This window comes from Bactrocera neohumeralis, chromosome 2 (genome assembly GCF_024586455.1).
Source record: "Bactrocera neohumeralis isolate Rockhampton chromosome 2, APGP_CSIRO_Bneo_wtdbg2-racon-allhic-juicebox.fasta_v2, whole genome shotgun sequence".
Lineage (NCBI taxonomy): Eukaryota > Metazoa > Arthropoda > Insecta > Diptera > Tephritidae > Bactrocera > Bactrocera neohumeralis.
In genome coordinates, this window is record NC_065919.1 from 31,060,665 (window position 1) to 31,080,278 (window position 19,614).

At 38.1% G+C, this 19,614-nt stretch overlaps 1 protein-coding gene and 1 long non-coding RNA gene across 2 annotated transcripts; one reads left to right on the forward strand and one right to left on the reverse strand.

Annotated features, from left to right (window-relative positions):
* Positions 1-3,876: 3,876 nt before the first annotated feature.
* Positions 3,877-5,828, reverse strand: LOC126764563 (uncharacterized). The gene is made up of 4 exons (XR_007668065.1): positions 5,303-5,828; positions 5,109-5,233; positions 4,832-5,038; positions 3,877-4,525 (listed from the first exon to the last, which is right to left on the reverse strand). It is a non-coding gene; the product is annotated as an uncharacterized LOC126764563 (long non-coding RNA).
* Positions 5,829-8,229: 2,401 nt separating this feature from the next.
* On the forward strand, positions 8,230-18,537 carry LOC126763689 (centrosomal and chromosomal factor). The gene has a single exon (XM_050481433.1). It carries the CDS (start codon positions 10,607-10,609, stop codon positions 12,605-12,607), a length of 2,001 nt encoding a protein of 666 aa, XP_050337390.1. The 5' UTR covers positions 8,230-10,606; the 3' UTR covers positions 12,608-18,537.
* Positions 18,538-19,614: the final 1,077 nt, after the last annotated feature.

Genomic DNA, 19,614 nt, shown 5'->3' on the forward strand with positions numbered 1-19,614 from the left:
GCGAGCAGCGAAACTAACGAACGACAGGCAACACAACATCCAATGAATACCGCGACGCTCTGCGCCGTGATGAGATGCGGCTGGCACGCTCATCCCAGTGTTCTACGATTTTGCCAGAGTCATCTTTTTCCTCTTTCATATGCTCTTGTTTTCTTCTTTTGTTTTTTAGTTTCGTGTTTTTTGTTTTGCATCAATTTTTTATGTTTGTTTTCAAGTTTTGTTGGTGAGCGAGCGAAGGACTAAGTGAACGAGGGGCGATATTGCCGGAAAGATTAGACAACAGCAAAACGACAGCAACAACAAAAAAAGCATAGCAAAACAAGTACACAATCACAGGGAAGCAGCCTTACACACTCACACATACATCGCGGACATAATGCAGACACTGGGGACAAAAGTGGTACCTGCATGCGAGGAACAAAGGCGAGACGAAATGCTGGCTTCATTCAGCGTAAGCGCTGCATTGTCTTACACACATAAATACTGATCGGCTGGGCGGCGAAGGATGCGCGGATAGGCGGACACAAGTACATAGTACAAAAAATATACGATTTAGCCCAGATTGCAAAGTGACTTTTCCTGTTTTTGTACAGAATTTAAGAACAACAATCGTCTTTATTGAAAAAGAAGTAGCAGGAAAATGAAAGAAGCTGACAGTATGTCAGTAGGGTTGGCGAGAGGTGAGGCCCGGTAAGACTGAGCGGGGTCATGACTGCGCCAAGGGATTGGAATTAAAATTTCTACAACCATTTGAACTACAACATTACTTCGTTCAGCTCGTTATATTAAAATATTCGCCTTAACTAATACTTGAAGCTTTTTTTAAATTTTAACCAGATTTGGAAAAGTCTTTTAATTATTTTTGCATCTATTGCTATAATACTGCGAGTTAACATTTGAAAAAAGGTCTATTCTTATTTTCTTAAAAAAATTACAACATTAAATAAGAGAATTCAATTGTGTTGATATGATTTTCTAAATCTTGTATTCGTTTTTGGGAAATCTATGTTTGTTTAAACCCGATGGAAACCACATCGGCGTAGAATTAAATAGGCTTTAGCAGAGCAAACCGGAATTGCGTTTCATGAAATCTGTATAAGTTGCCAAGGCTCGTCATTTTTACTGGAAAACTTTCCTCTTATCGACACTTTCACAGAAATTCATAAATTTTCAATGAGATTTAAATTTAAATTTTTACATTTAGTTTTGGGATTGGAACTTGCTGAAATACCAACATAAATATTGTCGTCAGCGTAATGTAGCATGCATTCTTGAAGTATTGCAACATAATCGGTGGCCTTAATAATGCCTCGTGTTCTATGGAGTTGGCCAGACCGATACCCAAACCATCATGTTTCCGCTCACAAGTTTCATGTTGTTTTTTCGTGTATTTATTGTTGTAGGCTGCATTTTTCGAACTTCATGCTTATCAGAGTTAAATAAGTTTAATTTTGTTTCGTCAGACCAAAAAACGTTATGGCTTTTTTCTGTAGAGCGCAACACAGATTTATGGTCCTTTGCGCGTTGGCCACGGCGAATATCGCATTCGATGGAACGATGCGTTGTATGAGATATACGACGACATTGGCGAATGTTCAGCGAATTAAGAGACAGCGGCTACGCTGGCTAGGTCATGTTGTCCGGATGGACGAAAACACTCCAGCTCTGAAAGAATTCGACGCAGTACCCGCCGGGTGAAGCAGAGGAAGAGGAAGACCTCCGCTCCGTTGGAAGGATCAAGTGGAGAAGGACCTGGCTTCGCTTGGAATATACAATTGGCGCCACGTAGCGAAAAGAAGAAACGACTGGCGCGCTGTTGTTAACTCGGCTATAATCGCGTAAGCGGTGTCTACGCCAATTAAGAAGAAGAAGACAACACATGTCTTTTACCAAGCTTTAGTCTCTTGTACACGTTCTCTTTCGGCAACATCTTAGGCTTCAGGACTTAGGCTTCCTTTGTAAGCACTGTCGGATAGTTGATGAATCAACATCAAAGGCAAATCACATTTAATTTGTTTTGCAGAAATAAATTAATTTTTCTTAATAGTGCGAATTATGTACATAGTATGTATATTATTTTGCCAGTCAATGTTATTTTCGGCTTCCAGCCACATACTTGTATTTCAATCTGAAGAACCCATTTAACTGCTTGTTTAAATTTTTTTTTGTAAACTTGAAGTAAACTCGCTACTTTTCTGTACGAAATTCCCTGTTTGACTAATTTTTAATATAATATACATATTTAACAAAAAGAAAAACAAAGTTCTATGTTCATATTAAATCGAATAACCGTATTCTGACTTTTCATTTGCGAAAAATTTTCATGGCTGAAATGTACTGTAGTTCGTTTTCATGCATCCCTTTTCTGATCTTTCTTCTCATACTTCGAGAAAGGTAGTTGGGTCCAATACCCATAATATTCATTTTGACTTAACTTAATCTTTCCAAAAAATGAATTGTCTCGAATACCCAGAATATTCAAAATTCTAGTCAGATGTATGTATGTATGTAGGTGAGCTTGTTTTTTATTAGAAAAATATTTGATTGTGTTTTTCGAAGAAATATTAAGATTTCCATTATACCAATATCAGATGAATTCGCGTTACGGATTTTACCAAAAAAATTTTAAAACTTGCACATTAAAGGGAAGTTTACAAATAGTTCTTCGAAATGTATATCTCCAATGAAATGTTGTTGTTATCAGCTGATTGCGAATATGCAAACAAGAAGAAGAGCACGCCGACGAAATCATGCGCCAATCGACAGAGAAAATTATATGCATTCCTATGTATGTATGTATGCTCGTGTCTGCTTGGCTTTCTTTACGTTTGTTTGTAACAAAACCGCGGGAGACGGGAAGGTCATCCACAATGGCAATAGCCAAATACGGAAGTAGACATTTTTGCTCAAGCCAAAACGAAATATACTCACTCACACATCCACTCAACCCGTAGTCATGCTTCTCCCGCATCTCTCTCAATTCAGCAAACGTTACTTACCTCTCGCTTATGCTCACGTACATGCAACAACATTCGATTGCGCAATTTCCTCCCTGTAAACTTCCGAGTTAAATTCGGTTTCTCCCGCTCTCCGCGTAAATTCTCAAGAAACCAGTTCAAAGAAATCACCTTGAGAGAGGCTGTTTAACACACCTCCTCGGAATGCCGCTGAGAGCATCGTAATGTGTTAGCAACCAACCAGACGAGTAAAACAGCTGATTCACAACGGTTAGGCGTTTATTATTGCTGTAGTAAATCTATAAAAAGTAACGATATACATACATACAAGCATACATATGTAGTACAACAACAATAACAAAAAATAAGTAACTGCAGCAAGTAATTGAAGACCATGAGAGCCGGGGCCGCGGCTGCTGTTGCTGGGGCCGAGCGTCGAATGAGTAATACTCAATAAAATTAAAAAAAGTAGCCAAGCATGCGAAGATTGCCGACGACAAAGTTGCTGCACAGACAGGCGGGTTAATGAGTGCACGCTCGCGCTTACGTCGGCTGCGCGGCTGCAGCTTATCGTTATGCGCTGCTATGGCAACGACCTTCCCATTTCGATGTATTGAGTGGCGATTTGGGTTTGTTTGAAGTCATTTCAGTACAAAGTGTGCACACAAACACGGACACAAACTCGTGTAACGGCCTGTAGATATGGTTGTGACTGGCGAATTGGCATTGGTTTGTTAGAAGTGTGTACATATATTCGCGCGATATATGTAAGGGTCCTCCCTTATCGATTTAGAAAAAATAATAATTGGGCATTTGCTGCATAGAAAACACAACGTTTGCTTTTGACAGTCAGAATTAAGTATAATGATTTTATTGAATAATTAATATCTAAAAGTTAACTTGCTATTCTTACAAAATAGGTAATGCTTAGTTAGCAATAAAATAAAGTGATTACATTTAATTTTACAATCTACTGTCTGGTGGCCCACTTGTTTTCAGCGTTGATTTCTGGTTGTGCAATGGTTGCACTTATTAATTGGGGCAATGATCGTGCACTGATCTTATTGTTGTTGCTACGCATCTTGAGTCATGGTTGGTTGTGTCGTCACCAATGCAGGTGGGGACCTGACTCCGTTCCCATTAAAGTAGAGCAAGGGCCACAACGATGTAACGGATTCTTGTTGAAAGGTGATTTCATCTCTGATCAATTTTATTATCTTCTTCCTGGGCATTAATGCTAGACCGACGCTAATTACAATGATGACCAATAGAATAGCAAGGTGCATGCTTGTGTCGTTGTTGTTTCATTCTGCCTCGAGATCTAAGTTGATCTGTTCATCTTTTAGCGAACTTCGATGTGAGCGTCTTGCTTGTAGTTTTACCTTCGATCTTGACCGTCGGAAGGGGTATAGAGATAGGGTCTTCATTGTATATGAATAAATCCAAGTTGTATGTAATGCCATTTATTTCCACTTGACAGTTGTGGTAGTGAATTATGGCCAATCCTCCTATCGTGGGAGTTGTGTTACTGCAACTAGATGTTACCAGTGTCATTTTGCTGGCTGATTCTGCAATGAGATAGCCCATATACAGGGGGTAGACAATCATAAATATTTCATAAGATTATTTCTAATCTATGCACATATTTTCTATTTCAATTCAATTTTTTTCATTTGTTTTCTTCTTTTTATTTTATATACTATACTTTATGTTAACACAGAAGCAAGAACTCATCACTTTTTTTGTTTTTTTAGGCGAATTTATGAGTTTTTGATATGTTAAATTTGTGTTTTTCATTTCCTAGTCCCTCACAAAAATTTCGGGTATTTTTATTTTACGGTTTATCACTTTAACCAAGAACGTTCAATACTCACAGTTGCGTCAGGACCAATAGTGTACTTGTATAAATCATTCTTCCAGGTCCTTTGTTTGTTTAATTATACATATGTATATCTTTTGGCCTCTAGCGGTTGGTTGATTATTTATGAGTAAGTATACATATGTCGGCAAATGAGTGAGTTATCTAAATTAATTTAATCAATATAGTTTTATTTAATACGATGATCTTACGATCTTTGTGCCTAAAATTGATGAAATCGTTTAAAAACTTGCTCTAGACCCCATATAACTTACAAACTTCCATATATGTACCTGAAGGGATATCCCTGGTGGTGATCCTGACAATTCATTAAAAAATTATTTCATGCTTTCAATTTCTTCATCAAATTCGAAGTTGTTGTAGTCAGATTGAGAACAGCACTACACAACCAAATAACCTTATAATAAAGAAAAAATAGAATAAAACAAATTAGGAAATATTCGTCAAATATTTACGATTCTCACACCTTTTCATATTCAAGTGTGCACTTAGGAAATTTGAAATGTCGATAAACTAGACCACTAAAGTGTACATAAATTGTTTTCCTATTATTTATGTTTTTCGAAACAACAAGACAAATATGTACCATATATGTATATGTATTTCATGGGTCTTTTATTTGATCAGCATGACGAGCTGTCCGTATGTCTGTATATACATGTATTAGTTCCTCAGTTTTGAGATATCGCACGTTCTTCTCTCCCCAAGAAGTTGCTCATTTCTCGAAACCGCTGATATCGGACTACTATAGCATATAGCTGCCGTACAAATTGAATAATCAGAATCAAGTTCTTGATTCATATTGTTCGGATCGGACCACCATAAATTATAGATGTCATCAAAGTGGCCGAACAAATCAGGAAAAAAAATTTCTATACATACAAAAAAAATGCTCCTGTGAAGGGTATTATTGCTTCAGTGCCACCGAAGTTAACGTATTTTGCTTGTTTTAATGTGAGTACTCAGTAGTTAAATTCGTATCAATATTATGTGTTATAATACTCTAGAGCTTTTTTAATGTTTTTTTTTAATTTAAAAACATAAAATTTATTTTTAGTAATTGGACTAAAATTTAAATAGGCTGTTTTGATATGAATATGATAATGTTATTGTTAGTTATGGTTCAAATGCTAGAAAATTAGTGACACATGACAGTCAGTTAAATTGGCAAAGGAAACGACAAAATCTTATTTTTACATAACATAATTTTGTAAAATTATTTTTAATTTCTGTTGCTAATTGATTTTATGAGCTATGTGATCATATTTTATTGAAGAATGAGTACATATACATACATATGTACATGTACAAATGTATGCACGGTACTGCAGTGCCGACGGCTCTTACATAGAAAGCTTACGTATGCAAACGTATGATTCGTTGAATGAAATTATTACATAAATCTGTTATGTTCTATGAATAAAAAAGGTATTAAACAGCTTCAATTTAAGCATACAAACATATGTACATACAAATGTATGTTTGTATATTAAACGTAGTAAAGGTAAAGGAGTTAGTAACTGGAAATATCTCACTTTAAACTTCATCGATAATGTCAAACATGTTAACAAAGGTTCCATACTAAGCTCCGACCTGTGAACTATTATCAACTCATCTTTGCTATGCTCACATAATAATGGGATATTACAACAATTAGGTGCTAGGGCGGTGGTCGATGATTTCAAAATCTCAACCATATCAGTGTGAGCACCGTTTACTAAAATTTATTTTTCTCAAATAACTGTATCTGTGCTTAGAGGAAATGAAGGATGAAAAATGGGATAAAAAACGTGTGCTATGTGTATACATCTAAGCATGGAGGGATTTACTTCAAAATGTTTGATAAATTTCGTTTTACAATAAAATCTATGTACATGGAATACAAGTTGGAATTTGAATGCCTCTCTTGGCATACTGAAAATGCTGTATTGATTCCAGTGCTGAATCGATATTTGGGTCTGCAACCTTTCTTCAGCCTTTTCCTCCAGTATTTAAATAAGTATGTGTTGGTTAGTGCTGCTGCAGTATGACACTAACAAAATCATCAGCTGACAATCTGAATTAGGAACCACCCATTGGTAGATATACTTATGCGCGTATTTCCAAGCTTCCGTTACATCACTATGTATATTTTAAGATTTCCTGCTAAATGTATATTAATTCGCTCGAAACTCTATGTATTATAGGTGAATATGAATATATGTATGTATTTATGTATATACATATGTGTATACGTAGGGCACGAAAAATGTGGCATTCCAAATACACGAAACTTTATTCGGTGCATATATAATATCTTAAAACTAACTGGTGTATAAATCCACCGAAAATCGCAGTGGCAAATTGAGTCTGCGATTTTTAAAGGCGAGAGTCGTCGCTGTTTTGCCGCCGCTATTCCTCCATGCGTGTGTGGGAGCGCGATAGCAACATTGGCTTTAGAAAGGAATGGCGCTATCAAAACAAATCAAAACACAAATCATGTGCACATGTTGACACCGCATTTAACGCAGCAACAAAGTTAGTAGAACACTACATCCGCGCAACCAAATACTTCTATCAGTGTATGCGTGTGTGCAGAAGTAACACAAACGAAACTAAAGTAAATGCAGTAAAAAACATGGCAGCGGCACCAACAAACAATGCAACAAAGTAATGAAGCCCTTCAGTCGTTGTCGTTGTTTGGCCATAGCCATCGCATTCGTTGTGGTTCCAGAGCACACCAGTGGCGCTCATCGTCACCGGCATGTTTGTCGGGCCAACAATTGTGCCGTGGAATTAAGTGAGTGAGTGAGTATGAGAAAGAGCGAAGTAAGTCGTGCACATATACCGGCACACATCCGCATCGCTTGGGATGTTCATGCAACAAACAACAATTTCTCAAATGTAAAGATGGCTGCCGCAATGGCTGAATTGTAAAAATGGAATAAGAAATGCCACTGAAGTATGTAGGTATGTAAGTATGTGAGATTGTACGTCTAACTCCAAGCATTTGAGTAGTACGACAAAGCGGAATAAGCAGCAAAAGCATATATTGGTTTCTTGTGTTGGTGGGGGCAATAGTAATGGCGGTAGTGTAACGGTGGTGGTTATTAAGAAAGCGAGCGCCGTCAGTCGCATGCAATTGGTTCATGTGGATGCGCTTCCGTTCTCACGATTAGAAAGGAAGTGCGCGCTCTTCTCAGTCAGCCATTAAAACAGCTGATTTGTTGGAGAGCTTCTACTCGCGCCCATCATGCATGCATGTGTGAAGAAGTGTTTAATTAAGTGGAGAGTGAGGTTCAGAGAGGCTACGTATTCAGCGCAACTATTCCAAATCTCCCAAATGTGTATTGTCTCAGCTGTTGTCGTCAGCTGCGCGCTGCCAAAAGCCAACGACGAAACCATCTATTCCGCAGGCCGTAGCGTATTGGGGCCACAGTCGGTTGAGAGAGCTCGTTCGCAAAAGTCATATTTGTTGTTAATTGGAGTGAACGCGTCGCGACGTTTGAAGAGCTCAGCAAAGTATCAAAATATTTAAAAAACATTACAAAGCCAAAAACTAGAACTTAATGTACGATATTTTTCTATAATTAATTTGGATTATAAGCGAAAACGACTTACAATAGTTAAGGAACAAGAATAATAACAAATTGTGATAAAAAAAGAATGCAAAGCGTGTAACTCTGAAGTGAAACTTTGAAGACTTAACACCAAAGTGGTACAGAAAAGATTTTCGTACGCTCACACTCATAGCAGATTGTCGTGGCCTGCGAAAAGCAACAGCAAATTCTGACCTCAATACGTTTGTAAGGCCAGACAAAAAGGGCGTTGTGACTTTATACCGCTGCTGCTTACTTGTTAACATTATGCACTTACAGACTTGAAACGTCGAAGTAAGTGAGAACGTGAACGGCGTAACAATCGTTGCAACTGTCCCTTTGATCGTATGCGCTAAGAGTCAGTTGTATTGTCGCGCGGCGTGTCATTCAAACGGTACGTCAGTTCGCCCGTCTGTCGGTGGTATATTAATCGTCTATTACGAACTGTGCATGTCTGAAAGAGATAACAAGTCAGTATAACCGTCTTTGAGTGCGTTCTGAACAAACAAAAACAAACACTAAAGCGAAGTACTAAGTAGGTATACGAACATACCACCTCTGCGGGTCAATTGTTGTTGGACGCTTAAAAAACCTTAATAAAAAGATTGTAAAGGGAATCGATTGTTCTGCAGCAGTGCCAACAATAAAATCAGCTGTCGTGGCATAGCACTCAGAACCTACACAAGTGCAGACGCGCGAAACTGAGTGAAACGCCAAACCACTCAAAGTGAGCGCCCATACGCTGAATAGTAACCACTCACAGTAAGCAAGGAGAACGGAGCCGATTCCCGTATTTGCCGCAGTCGACTTCAACTTTACTGCCACAGAATTCAGAGCCCGGAGACGACGCCGAAGAAGAATACTGAACCATAAACTACCAGATAGTAAACGAGAGCAGTCATTAATATTTTTTTTTCACTACTCTTGGGTTGGTCATAGTAAATAGACGGTCGGTAAAACGGTGAATAATGGAAAAACGTTAGCGTCTCCGTCACGTAAAGCAAATCTAATTAATTCAACATTACAGCTCATAGCAGTTGCAACTAGACCAACACACACACACACGCAAAGATAATTAAATTAAGGCTGATTAATTTTTTGTAAGAAAAAAGACAATTACAAAAGCAAAGTGTATTTTTAGTTCTTCGTGAGTAAAGACTGATAAAAAGTAACGACAAGGATTATTCCAAAAATACAACAATACAAAAAATCAATAATATAATAATAAATAATAATAAGAACACGAAGCCAATGCAGTTAAAGCAACAAAACCACATTCGCAATTACGGGTTGACTAAATACGTTAAAAATAACTAGTTCATGTGAAATAAATATATGTAGAATAAATTACATAGAATACGCCTAAAATACCAGTAATTAAGAAAAAAGTAAATATATATTTCTACCTACATACTTGCTAAATAAAACACAAGGAAATGATATAACAAAGTAAACAACAGCAACATATGGATTAACGTTCCTGATATAATTAACAAGAAACACCCCCTCCACACAAAAAGATCTGCGCATACCTGCACATCTAGCGGATTAATATCAACTGTATATATAGAGCTGGTGTCAGCTTTGCATTACATTAACAAGCATAGTTTCACTACAAGAAAAGCTCCAAAAGCAACTGCGAATCATAGAGTATATTGAATGTGAATTACCATACCGTTTAGATATTACTTGATAGCACCAGCAACCTTTTGGATAACCGTCGCTAGTGTCAGTTGTGTATTGTTTGAGTTTCGAAATTACATTAAATTATTATCGTCATTTGAAACACCAGTGCCTGAAGATAAAAAGTGCAAGAAAATAATTGAATTGAATGATTCAAAATATAGCAAGAATCAAAAGCAAAAATTCTGTGCTCGAAGTACATTTCGTAAATATTTCGCAACTCCTTACGCTTTACTATAAAAGAAATAACCCAAACAAGGAAATTAGTGCCAACAAAAACAAAAGCAAAAGCAAGCTAAGCAGCAATAAAGTTAGATTGTGTTTGTTAAAATTGAGTCCTTCCATGTGAATTCACCCGCAATATTGTGAAGAAAGCTTATGATATAAAATAAAAGAAATTGTGGGGCAGTGTTTATAACGAATTCCATGTGAATAAAAAGAAGTGGGAAACTTGTGCGTGAAAGCCAGTCTTTAAGATTGCAAAAATTATTAACGAAACTATTGCCAAAATGACGATGGCTGCGTGCTACGCCAATTATGAAATGTCTTTACCACACAGCATGTCCACAGCGGCGTTGCTAAGTGCTCAACATCATCACCATACTCACCTCAATCACAGCCATAGTCACAACCAACAGCAACAGCAGTCGCAGCAAACGCATCATCAGCAACAACAGCAAATTTACCACCACACGCACCAACAACATCAGCACCACCAGCAGCAACATCACTCGCAATCATCCAATGGAGTGACAACGTCGTCGTCGTCCACAGCCATGGACCGACCAACGTCCATGGCGGCGGCGACGCCGGCTGGGCGAGGTGGTAATGCCTCGACAGTCACACCCGCCGTCGCCGCCACCAACTCAGTTATAAGCAGCACCAATATTGGCAGTGCCAACATCACCAATAGTCGCAGTAACAGCAACAGCAGTACCAACATTAATAATGGTGCAACGTTGTCGGCTGGTACAACGGTGGCGATCATCAGCTCCGGCGGCACTGCGACACCACAGAAAGATTATTCCATTCCATTGCATGTAGACTGCAGCGTAGAATACGAATTACCAAATCAACCCAAACCACCGGTAGGCCAACGAGTCGAGCCATTGCTGATGATCCATCCCTGTTACTTTCGTAAAATGGAATCGCAACGGCGCAGTCCTTTTGTTAACAATATGCCGGCGTCAGCGCGCAACACTGCGTTGTTGGTGAGTGGCTTAAGTAGCTCCTCTTCGTCAACGGCCACGAATGGGGCGGCGTCATCGGCGGCGAGTACGTCTGGTGCAACTGCGACTAGCTCATCAGCGCGTCGTGCTGCTGCGCGTCAATCTCAGGTTATACAGCAACAGCAGCAGCTCCAGACACAGCAACAATTGCAGCAGCATCAAGTAGTTGCGCAATACCAACAACAGCTGCAGCAGCAACAATTGCGACAGTCAACTCAACAACAGCAGCAGTCACAGTTACAACAGGAGCAGCAGCAGCAGCTCCAACAGCAGCAGATGTCGCAAATGTCCCAACAAGCGCATTATCCAGTGGTAGTGGCGCATCACCATTTGAGCCACCATCAACAACAATCGCAGCAACAAAAAGCGGTGCAACAACAAGCTAGCGTTGCCTCATCTGCTCCAACATCCTCTTCTGCCTCAACAGCGGTGTATATTGAGCACGCTAGTGCAGTGAGAAGAGCAGCAGCCGCGGCTGCTGTGCATCACCGTAGTAACCAAAGCCGTGCCGCAAACACTGTTGCTAGCAATGCCAGTCAAGTGCATCAACAACAGCAACTGCAGCGTCCAAGCCAAAGCACAACTGCCTCGATTGCGGCCGTGGCTGCCGCCGCCGCAGCCGCCGTTACCTCTCAAAGCCAGCAGAATATACTGAGCCAGAATGCCTCACAATGGGACCAGTTGGCAGCGATAGCCGCTCGCTCCTCCATGACACCAGCCGCGGCTGCGGCTGCTGTGCACTCCAGCCAAATGTTGGCACCACGCAGCACGCCCGCCTTATTCGGCAAGAGCTTGTCCGCGGTAGGCAAACGGGACGCCATGATTTCCGGCGGCGTATACGGTGGCAGTGCTGCGACGGCAGCTAGCAACGTAGCCACGCATCACAACGGAAAGCAACAACAACAACAGCAGCAAATGCATTGTTTACCCACTGGGGCGATGTGGGCCGATCCCAGCAGCGTGGCGTCAGCCTCCGCGGCCACCTCGTCCACAGCGTCGGCGCTGATGATCGATCGCAGCCCAATGGCAACAGTTCCTAGCAACTATCAGGCTGGGCCTGATACCACCCCGACTATAAGTACACACTACACACGTGACGAAAAGCTGAGCGGCAAATACCGGCAGTACCTACGATCGCAGCGCATGCATCCGTACTTGTCGGCGACAACAACGAATGTGGCAGCCGTCGCTGCAGCAGCTAATCTCGGTCAAACATTTCCACAGTTCGCGGCCACACCATCGTTTCAGCATCTGCAGCAGATTTCCTGCTACAATGTATGATCGACATGAATTACTGACAACAGTTGCGGCAACAGCAGCCTCAGTAGCAAAACAACAGTAGTGAAAACTGTAAGTGTTCCATCAAGTGATTAAGTGCAGTGCAGCTAGCAAATTGCTTCTTGTGAACGCTATAAGGTTCTACACCGGGTCTTTGGTCGAAATTAGACAGTTGAAGTGAACAAGTCACATAGCTTTCGGAGTTAGCCGATACCACGCAACGCGTTTAATGGAGTAGCGGTAGTATAAATGGTAAAATTATTTGTTAAACAAACTTATGGATTACTTTCAAATGCCAAATAGCGCATTTCGTAACATAAAAGGGCAAAAATGCTAACCAAAATTACATACATACAAATTATAAGAGAAAAATTAATGTTAAGCGATAGCTGCTAAATTGTTATATTGATAAAGAACCCATTAGAAAATGTTTGGAAATAAGACTACTATTAGAAAATGCAACACATTGCCGATATTTATGTACCGTAACGCTACGCCATTGACGAATCGAACAGTTAGACGCTTAACGAATATACTTAAATGCTTCAACGTTATTGTTAAACGCTTGCAATAAAAGCTCTAGGGTAGAAAGCATTTATAGGTGTGTAAGCCCAGGCGGTCCTATTGTACCGAAGAAATGTTTTGCCGACGGCTCGTGCATCTATTTAAGCTACTAGCACATGTCGACCGTATTGGCAGCTGAGAATGCCGTCGGCATTTTAAATTTAGCCGACGCGTCTTATATGTATGTATTGTATGTGTGTGCGCATCTGATTATTTAATGCAGAGGCTTTCAAGACCTGTTCCATGTTACTTGTTTGCGTGCTTTGGCGGTGCAACCTGAAATAACTTAAATATGCAGTAAAGCCCACCAAGCTTATGGGCCTTCCGGGGTGAAGAGAAATAAAAATGCAATTTGTACCCGTATGTACTTGCCGAAGCGAATTGCTTAACGTTCCAGACGCCCGTTTTCCGTAAAAGTTGCGTAGACAATGTAAGGCACACACACACACGTACATGGAAATGCATATCTGCATGACCGTCAGTACTTAATTTGTATTAATGCTTTACTTTTCTTTTCTCTTTTTTTTTAAAATAAAATTTTAAGTTTGTACTGCTTTATTCACTGTAAATATGTATAATGTAAATATGTACTTGTTGTTGTCCAAATCTCATTTGTTGTTTGTAGTTCACGAGTTCGCTTGAAAGCGCGTTTATCAGCAGAAACGAATGACCTTCAGTGCTTTCGTTTCATCAGCACTTTCTTGAATTCCTTAATTGATGTGATATTTAATTTAATACACACGCTTGTGAAATTCCCAAATTAACAGCGCTATAAAATATATTAGTGTAGTAGTAATTTAATTGAAAAGAGATTAAATAAAAATAATTAATATTCAAAAGTTATATTATGAATGGAAATGTGTTTTGTTTTATATTTGTTTTTGGTTGTATACACATACATATGTATGTATGTAGAAACATACATACATTGGTAGATCTGTGGGTTTTGTTGTGTGCGTGTTTGTGTGTGCGCTTAATTTTTCAAACATGACGCGTTCGTTGCGATCGTCTATCTGTCCGCCGGCTTCCTGTCGTCTTGCGTCGTCCAAATGGCCAGTCGCAGTTGGGTTGTTGTTGTCGCTTGGCCGCTTTGTCTGTCGCTGGCGTGTTATGATTACTTTATTTATTTTGTCTATTCATTATGCGCCTTATTTCAATGAGACTGACCGCATTTGGGTCAGCCACACAGAAATTATAAATTTAAATTAAATATACAAATTATACTCGCACACAAATTTCGGTTTTATGACTTGACAACGCACGACGCACATACTTATGTACATACATATACACATTTAGCGTACATTGTACCATCGAGCGGCAGTCCAACGCCTTTTATGTGAATTTATTTTTTAAAATTTCTGTTTTTCGTTTTAATTACATATTTATTTCTAGTCACTGGATTATTGTTAGTTTCGCTTTGTTTTTTGGCTGAGCAGAAAATATTGCTCTTGCTAAATAATTAGCCTCGCTTAATTACGAAACGAGGCTGACTTTGTTGCTACATTTGCACTCTTGAATCCAAGTATCTATAATTAAATGTGTACATTTTGTGTGTTCAGTGGATTTAATGATACAAATGAACCTGTCAAAGATTGTTTCTGGTGGTACGCAGCGCAGGCAGCAGAATCAATGATTGGGTGGAGTTTTCTGTCGCAACGACGTTGCTTAAGCAATTTTTCTCCTTACGAGGGAGAATTAAAAACAAGAACATTTTTTCGTGGTCACTCTCCGTTGTATATTTGACTCGCTTAGTATACAACAAGCTTCTTACAATTAAATGCTACTTCTAGTTATACAAAATTGGTCAGCTTAATTCTATATTATTGTTGTTGTAAGCTACTACGTAAAGCAAGCACTTGCTGATCAGCGAAAGTTCGTCAGCAGAAGTTTCCCAGATTGCATTTCAGCAGGTGCACTAATTTTGATTATGACGACCGCTTATGCAAATAAAGTCAGCTACTTCACAATAAATGCTGTGCTCGCGCATGCAGCGTCAGTTCTAAGTAATTAATGTGTTTCTGCTTAAGTTAACTTGGGAATGGAATTGTATTGTATGAAATGTTATAGTTTGGGGTGTTAACTTGCATAATTCAGGCCTAAATCTCAATGACCATCCTCGACCAAGTTACTCCAAGACTCTTACGGGACATACATACGTACGTACGTAGCCACATACATACGCGTTGACTGAACATTACATATGACAAGTACTAGCTACAAGAATATATTTAATACAATTAGCACTCAACAAAATAATAATAATAATAATTAGCTGCATACATACATACATACTCCAGTATGTATAAATATACACATGAAGCAATGAGGTAATTAATGTTCCATATTAGCTGTTCTATGAGCAATAACAATTTACTAATTAATCAATGCATACGGGAAGCCACAATTAGCAGCGCATGCGCGTATACCCAGCGCACATACATATACATACATACGTGTATATACATACCTACATATGTGCATACATATATACATACATACATACAATATATATTATGTAGATATATAAAATTATTGATTATGCCGCATAGAAACATGTAAACTGACAAATGGCTCTAACATGCATTACGCCAGAAAGCATGTAGAAAGGAAACATGACAGCATGAAATACGAAATTATACTACAAAGGCGCCTGCAACAACAATATCTAATGTCGGTTGAGCGGAGGAAGCACTTAAAAGCAAATTAAATGGGTTGAAGTTTGGTTGACGATGAGCAACCAGTCGCAGAGCAATGGCAGCTGGCTGGTGATCAGCTGACCAGCACCGTGGTAGACCGGCCAAACGACAGGTAGCGGGGTAAAGCGGGTTTTAGGATTTTCGTTAAGTCAACATTGAAACGAATGTATTGTTTTGGATTTACTCGCATTTCAGTTGAAAACATTTAAAATTTGAAGCGGGACGGTGTAACCGGTTGAAGGGTTTCGTGGGCAGTAATAGCAATAAAGTACGATGAACTGCAGGAAACAAAAATCACTTTATCAAAAGACACATACACACATGTAGTTGATTGTTTGGAAAGGTGCGACTGCTGAGCTGAATAAAACTGCTTTTGTTCAATAACGAGGCCTCACAGACCAGATTTCACGTCGCAAACACAATTCATTGCCATGAAATTGTACGTTTCACGTATAACAATAGACTGAGACGCCTACAACTGAGTTCCGACCGCAAGTAAGTACATATGTACATATGTATGTTCAGCTTGTCAAGCGCGTTTTAAACTTACTCTTCCCTGACGTTGTATATCTCGGGTAGAAATTCTCTTTCAGCTTTCGAGCAACATAAAAATGCAAATGACAAGTATACGGCGACTTATGGCAAAGTACATACATAGTACATACATACATACATACATATATGGCTGCTTATGATATCTATGCTGAATAATTATTGAAACTAATTACATACATATATACATACATATGTACGTATACATATATATATGTATGTACATAGTCGTACAAATAGGATATGATAAGCACATCTGCCACATTAGATATGACAACTACAGAATTTGGGACAGACGGACCCAAAAACCTAAGGACACACACAGGCACCCGCATGCATGCCAAAGAAGGAGTGCCCTACAGCGCTTCGTGAGTACGGCAAACACAGAAAACACCAAACCACACATCATTTTCCTTTAAGCGATTTGAAATCGGCAAATCGAACTTTAGTTGGGGCGTATTGAAGGCGAAGGGTACTTTAGTATAGTAAATGCCTGGCCTTCGATCAGCAACTTTTGCAGATGTCTCATTTTAAACAACAAGATAGTTAAATTTGTTAGAACTAACGTCACGGACATTAAGACAACAACTCCAGGCACAGGCAATTGTAGCTAATATCGTTGCAAGTAAAGTAGAGAACTAGAACTGAATAAGTGAAATACAAAAAATATACATACACTCATTCACAAATAGACATTCATACAAAATAAAAATATAACGGTAATAACTTAGAACTGAATGCAAAAGTAATTACCAACTAAAATGTTAAGTCGAGCCGAGAAGGCCTCGCTAACTACCTGTATATGCTATAATATGTAAGTATGTATGTGTGTGTGTCGCATTTTGCCCTTTATGAAGAACGAATTGTCAAACGCATACATACATACATACACACATAAATAACTAAATAAATATGTATACCGAAATATTGTTTTTGAATGTTCCCATATAATTTGAAAATATAAATGCAATGCAAGCCGTTAAGCATACCAACATAATCATATGCATTTACACACACATACACAGGCTCTTGTAAATCAGCGAATGCACACATGCATACATATGTACATATGTATCCATATTTGTGTGTGGTTTTAAATGCAGGCGCATTTGCTGATTTTGAAGTAAAAAAACCGAGAGGATTATGATAACATCCCAAACAAATACACCTACATAAATGTATTATGTAGAAAAGAAAATATGTACATATATAGACACGCATTAGTAATATCAACAATGGTACAGACTTATGCATATGTAGCATACAAACACACGAAAACATACAAACACGTATAGTTTCATAAATTAAATGTGATAGTAGTTTTATATTGATTATTCATTAATTGACAAATGGAGCGAACGTTTTCGACTCATTTAAGTTATTATTGTATTTTTTAGTTTTATATTTAAATCATTAATTATTGCATTATGTACAATAACAAATATCATTATGATTATTCTCATTAATTGTATAGGAGTATTATTATGAGTTCGATATGTAAAAATGTAGAATACCTTTGTTGCAAACCTGTAAATCACATGGGTATGTAGATGTAACCACACACAACCAATGTAAAACATAAATATATATGCATATATATACATGTGTATACATATATGTATAGTAACAATATATTGTAAAGACTTAAGTTTGTTTGTAATGTAGAAAAGCAAAACGCTTTAAACAAAGCTATCGGAAAGCATAAAGGTGAGGAAAAAGAAAAATGTATGGGAAAACCGAAGAAAATACATAAATATAAATTATTAATTAAAATTAATAAATTTGTAGCATATTTAATGATTACAATGATACAAGGAATTATTATTATATAATCACTCACTCACAAAAAAATCAACAACAATTACAAGCATACATATTAACAGCAGAACAAGCTATATATACAAATACAAATACAAACCAACATGAATACATATATGAATATACATACATACATAACTTAAAAATGCAGGAAATTAAATAAAGCGGAAATAGCGAAATGAGCCGAGAGAAATCTACAAAATAACAGATGAAAACTAGAAAGACGCAGGAATGATATAGAAAAACAACAACAATTAAATAAAAAAATACTAAATTGATTTGATCAAAACATTACAAAAACTGTCTTTGATTTCTTTGCCAAGACTTTAGCGGCTACTGAGAACTCAGCACCATCTTTGTTTGGGAACGGTGAAATTTCTTTGAAATGCCGTTAACAAGCCCATCCTTTGTCAGCAGCGCTTTTAAACACAAGCATATACTACTTAAGTTAGAAGCATTGAACGTAAATTTTTCTTTTCAACATTATATGGAGTCTGCGAGAATTGTAAAAAATGTAAGGTCTGAAATCGTGCTGACACGGTTCGATCGTTAAGAGGTTGAACTTATAAGCGTATTTTTTCCGCAAACCCGCTGCAACAATATACTGCGGTGCTTCATTTTAATGCCGTATAGCTGATAATTTTTTTCTAGTTTTACTTTGAACAAAAATAACTTCTTCACGTCTTTACACACCAATACCCTTCATTGATTTTTATACCCCGAACAGGATTATTTATATTTGCCATGACGTTGGTAACACCCAAAAGGAAACGTCGGAGATATTATAAAATATAAGTATGTACATACATATATAAATTATCGGCAGACGACTGAAATTTTGCATATGTCCTCTTCTCCCTAAGAATCTACTCAATTGTCAGAACAGCGGATGTCGGACAACTATAGTATATAGCTACAAACAAACTGAACAATCGGAACCAATTTCTTGAATGGAAAACTTTTTCATTTGATGATCGTGAAATTTTGCACAGCTTATTATCCAAAACATCGCTACAATCTCTGAACGATTTGTTTATAATTATTATATAGGACTATTATCCAAGACATTGCTTAATTGGGAGTGATTGTTGATAGACCTTAGTGATGGTACAAAAGGATATTTGAGGATTTCATTCGTTGTTGGCAGATCGATGGATTGGTTTTGGAATTTTGGCGCCTTCTCGAAGGATAAACATGCCTGTGATATTGGATCATTGGCAAAAGTTCAATGTAATTGTGTTAAGGTGCGAGTAGGTCTATTTTGTGTAAAAGAACGTCTATTTTTCGTTTTTCCTTATTATAAAACAGTCAAAATCTATTTGTAAAAAAGTAATGATACATTATAGCATAACATTTGCAGAGTATTGTGTTAAATTT

What these genes read in the sequence shown, in the direction of transcription:
- LOC126763689 (XM_050481433.1), top strand. Translation starts at nt 10,607, where the DNA reads ATGACGATGGCTGCGTGCTACGCCAATTATGAAATGTCTTTACCACAC.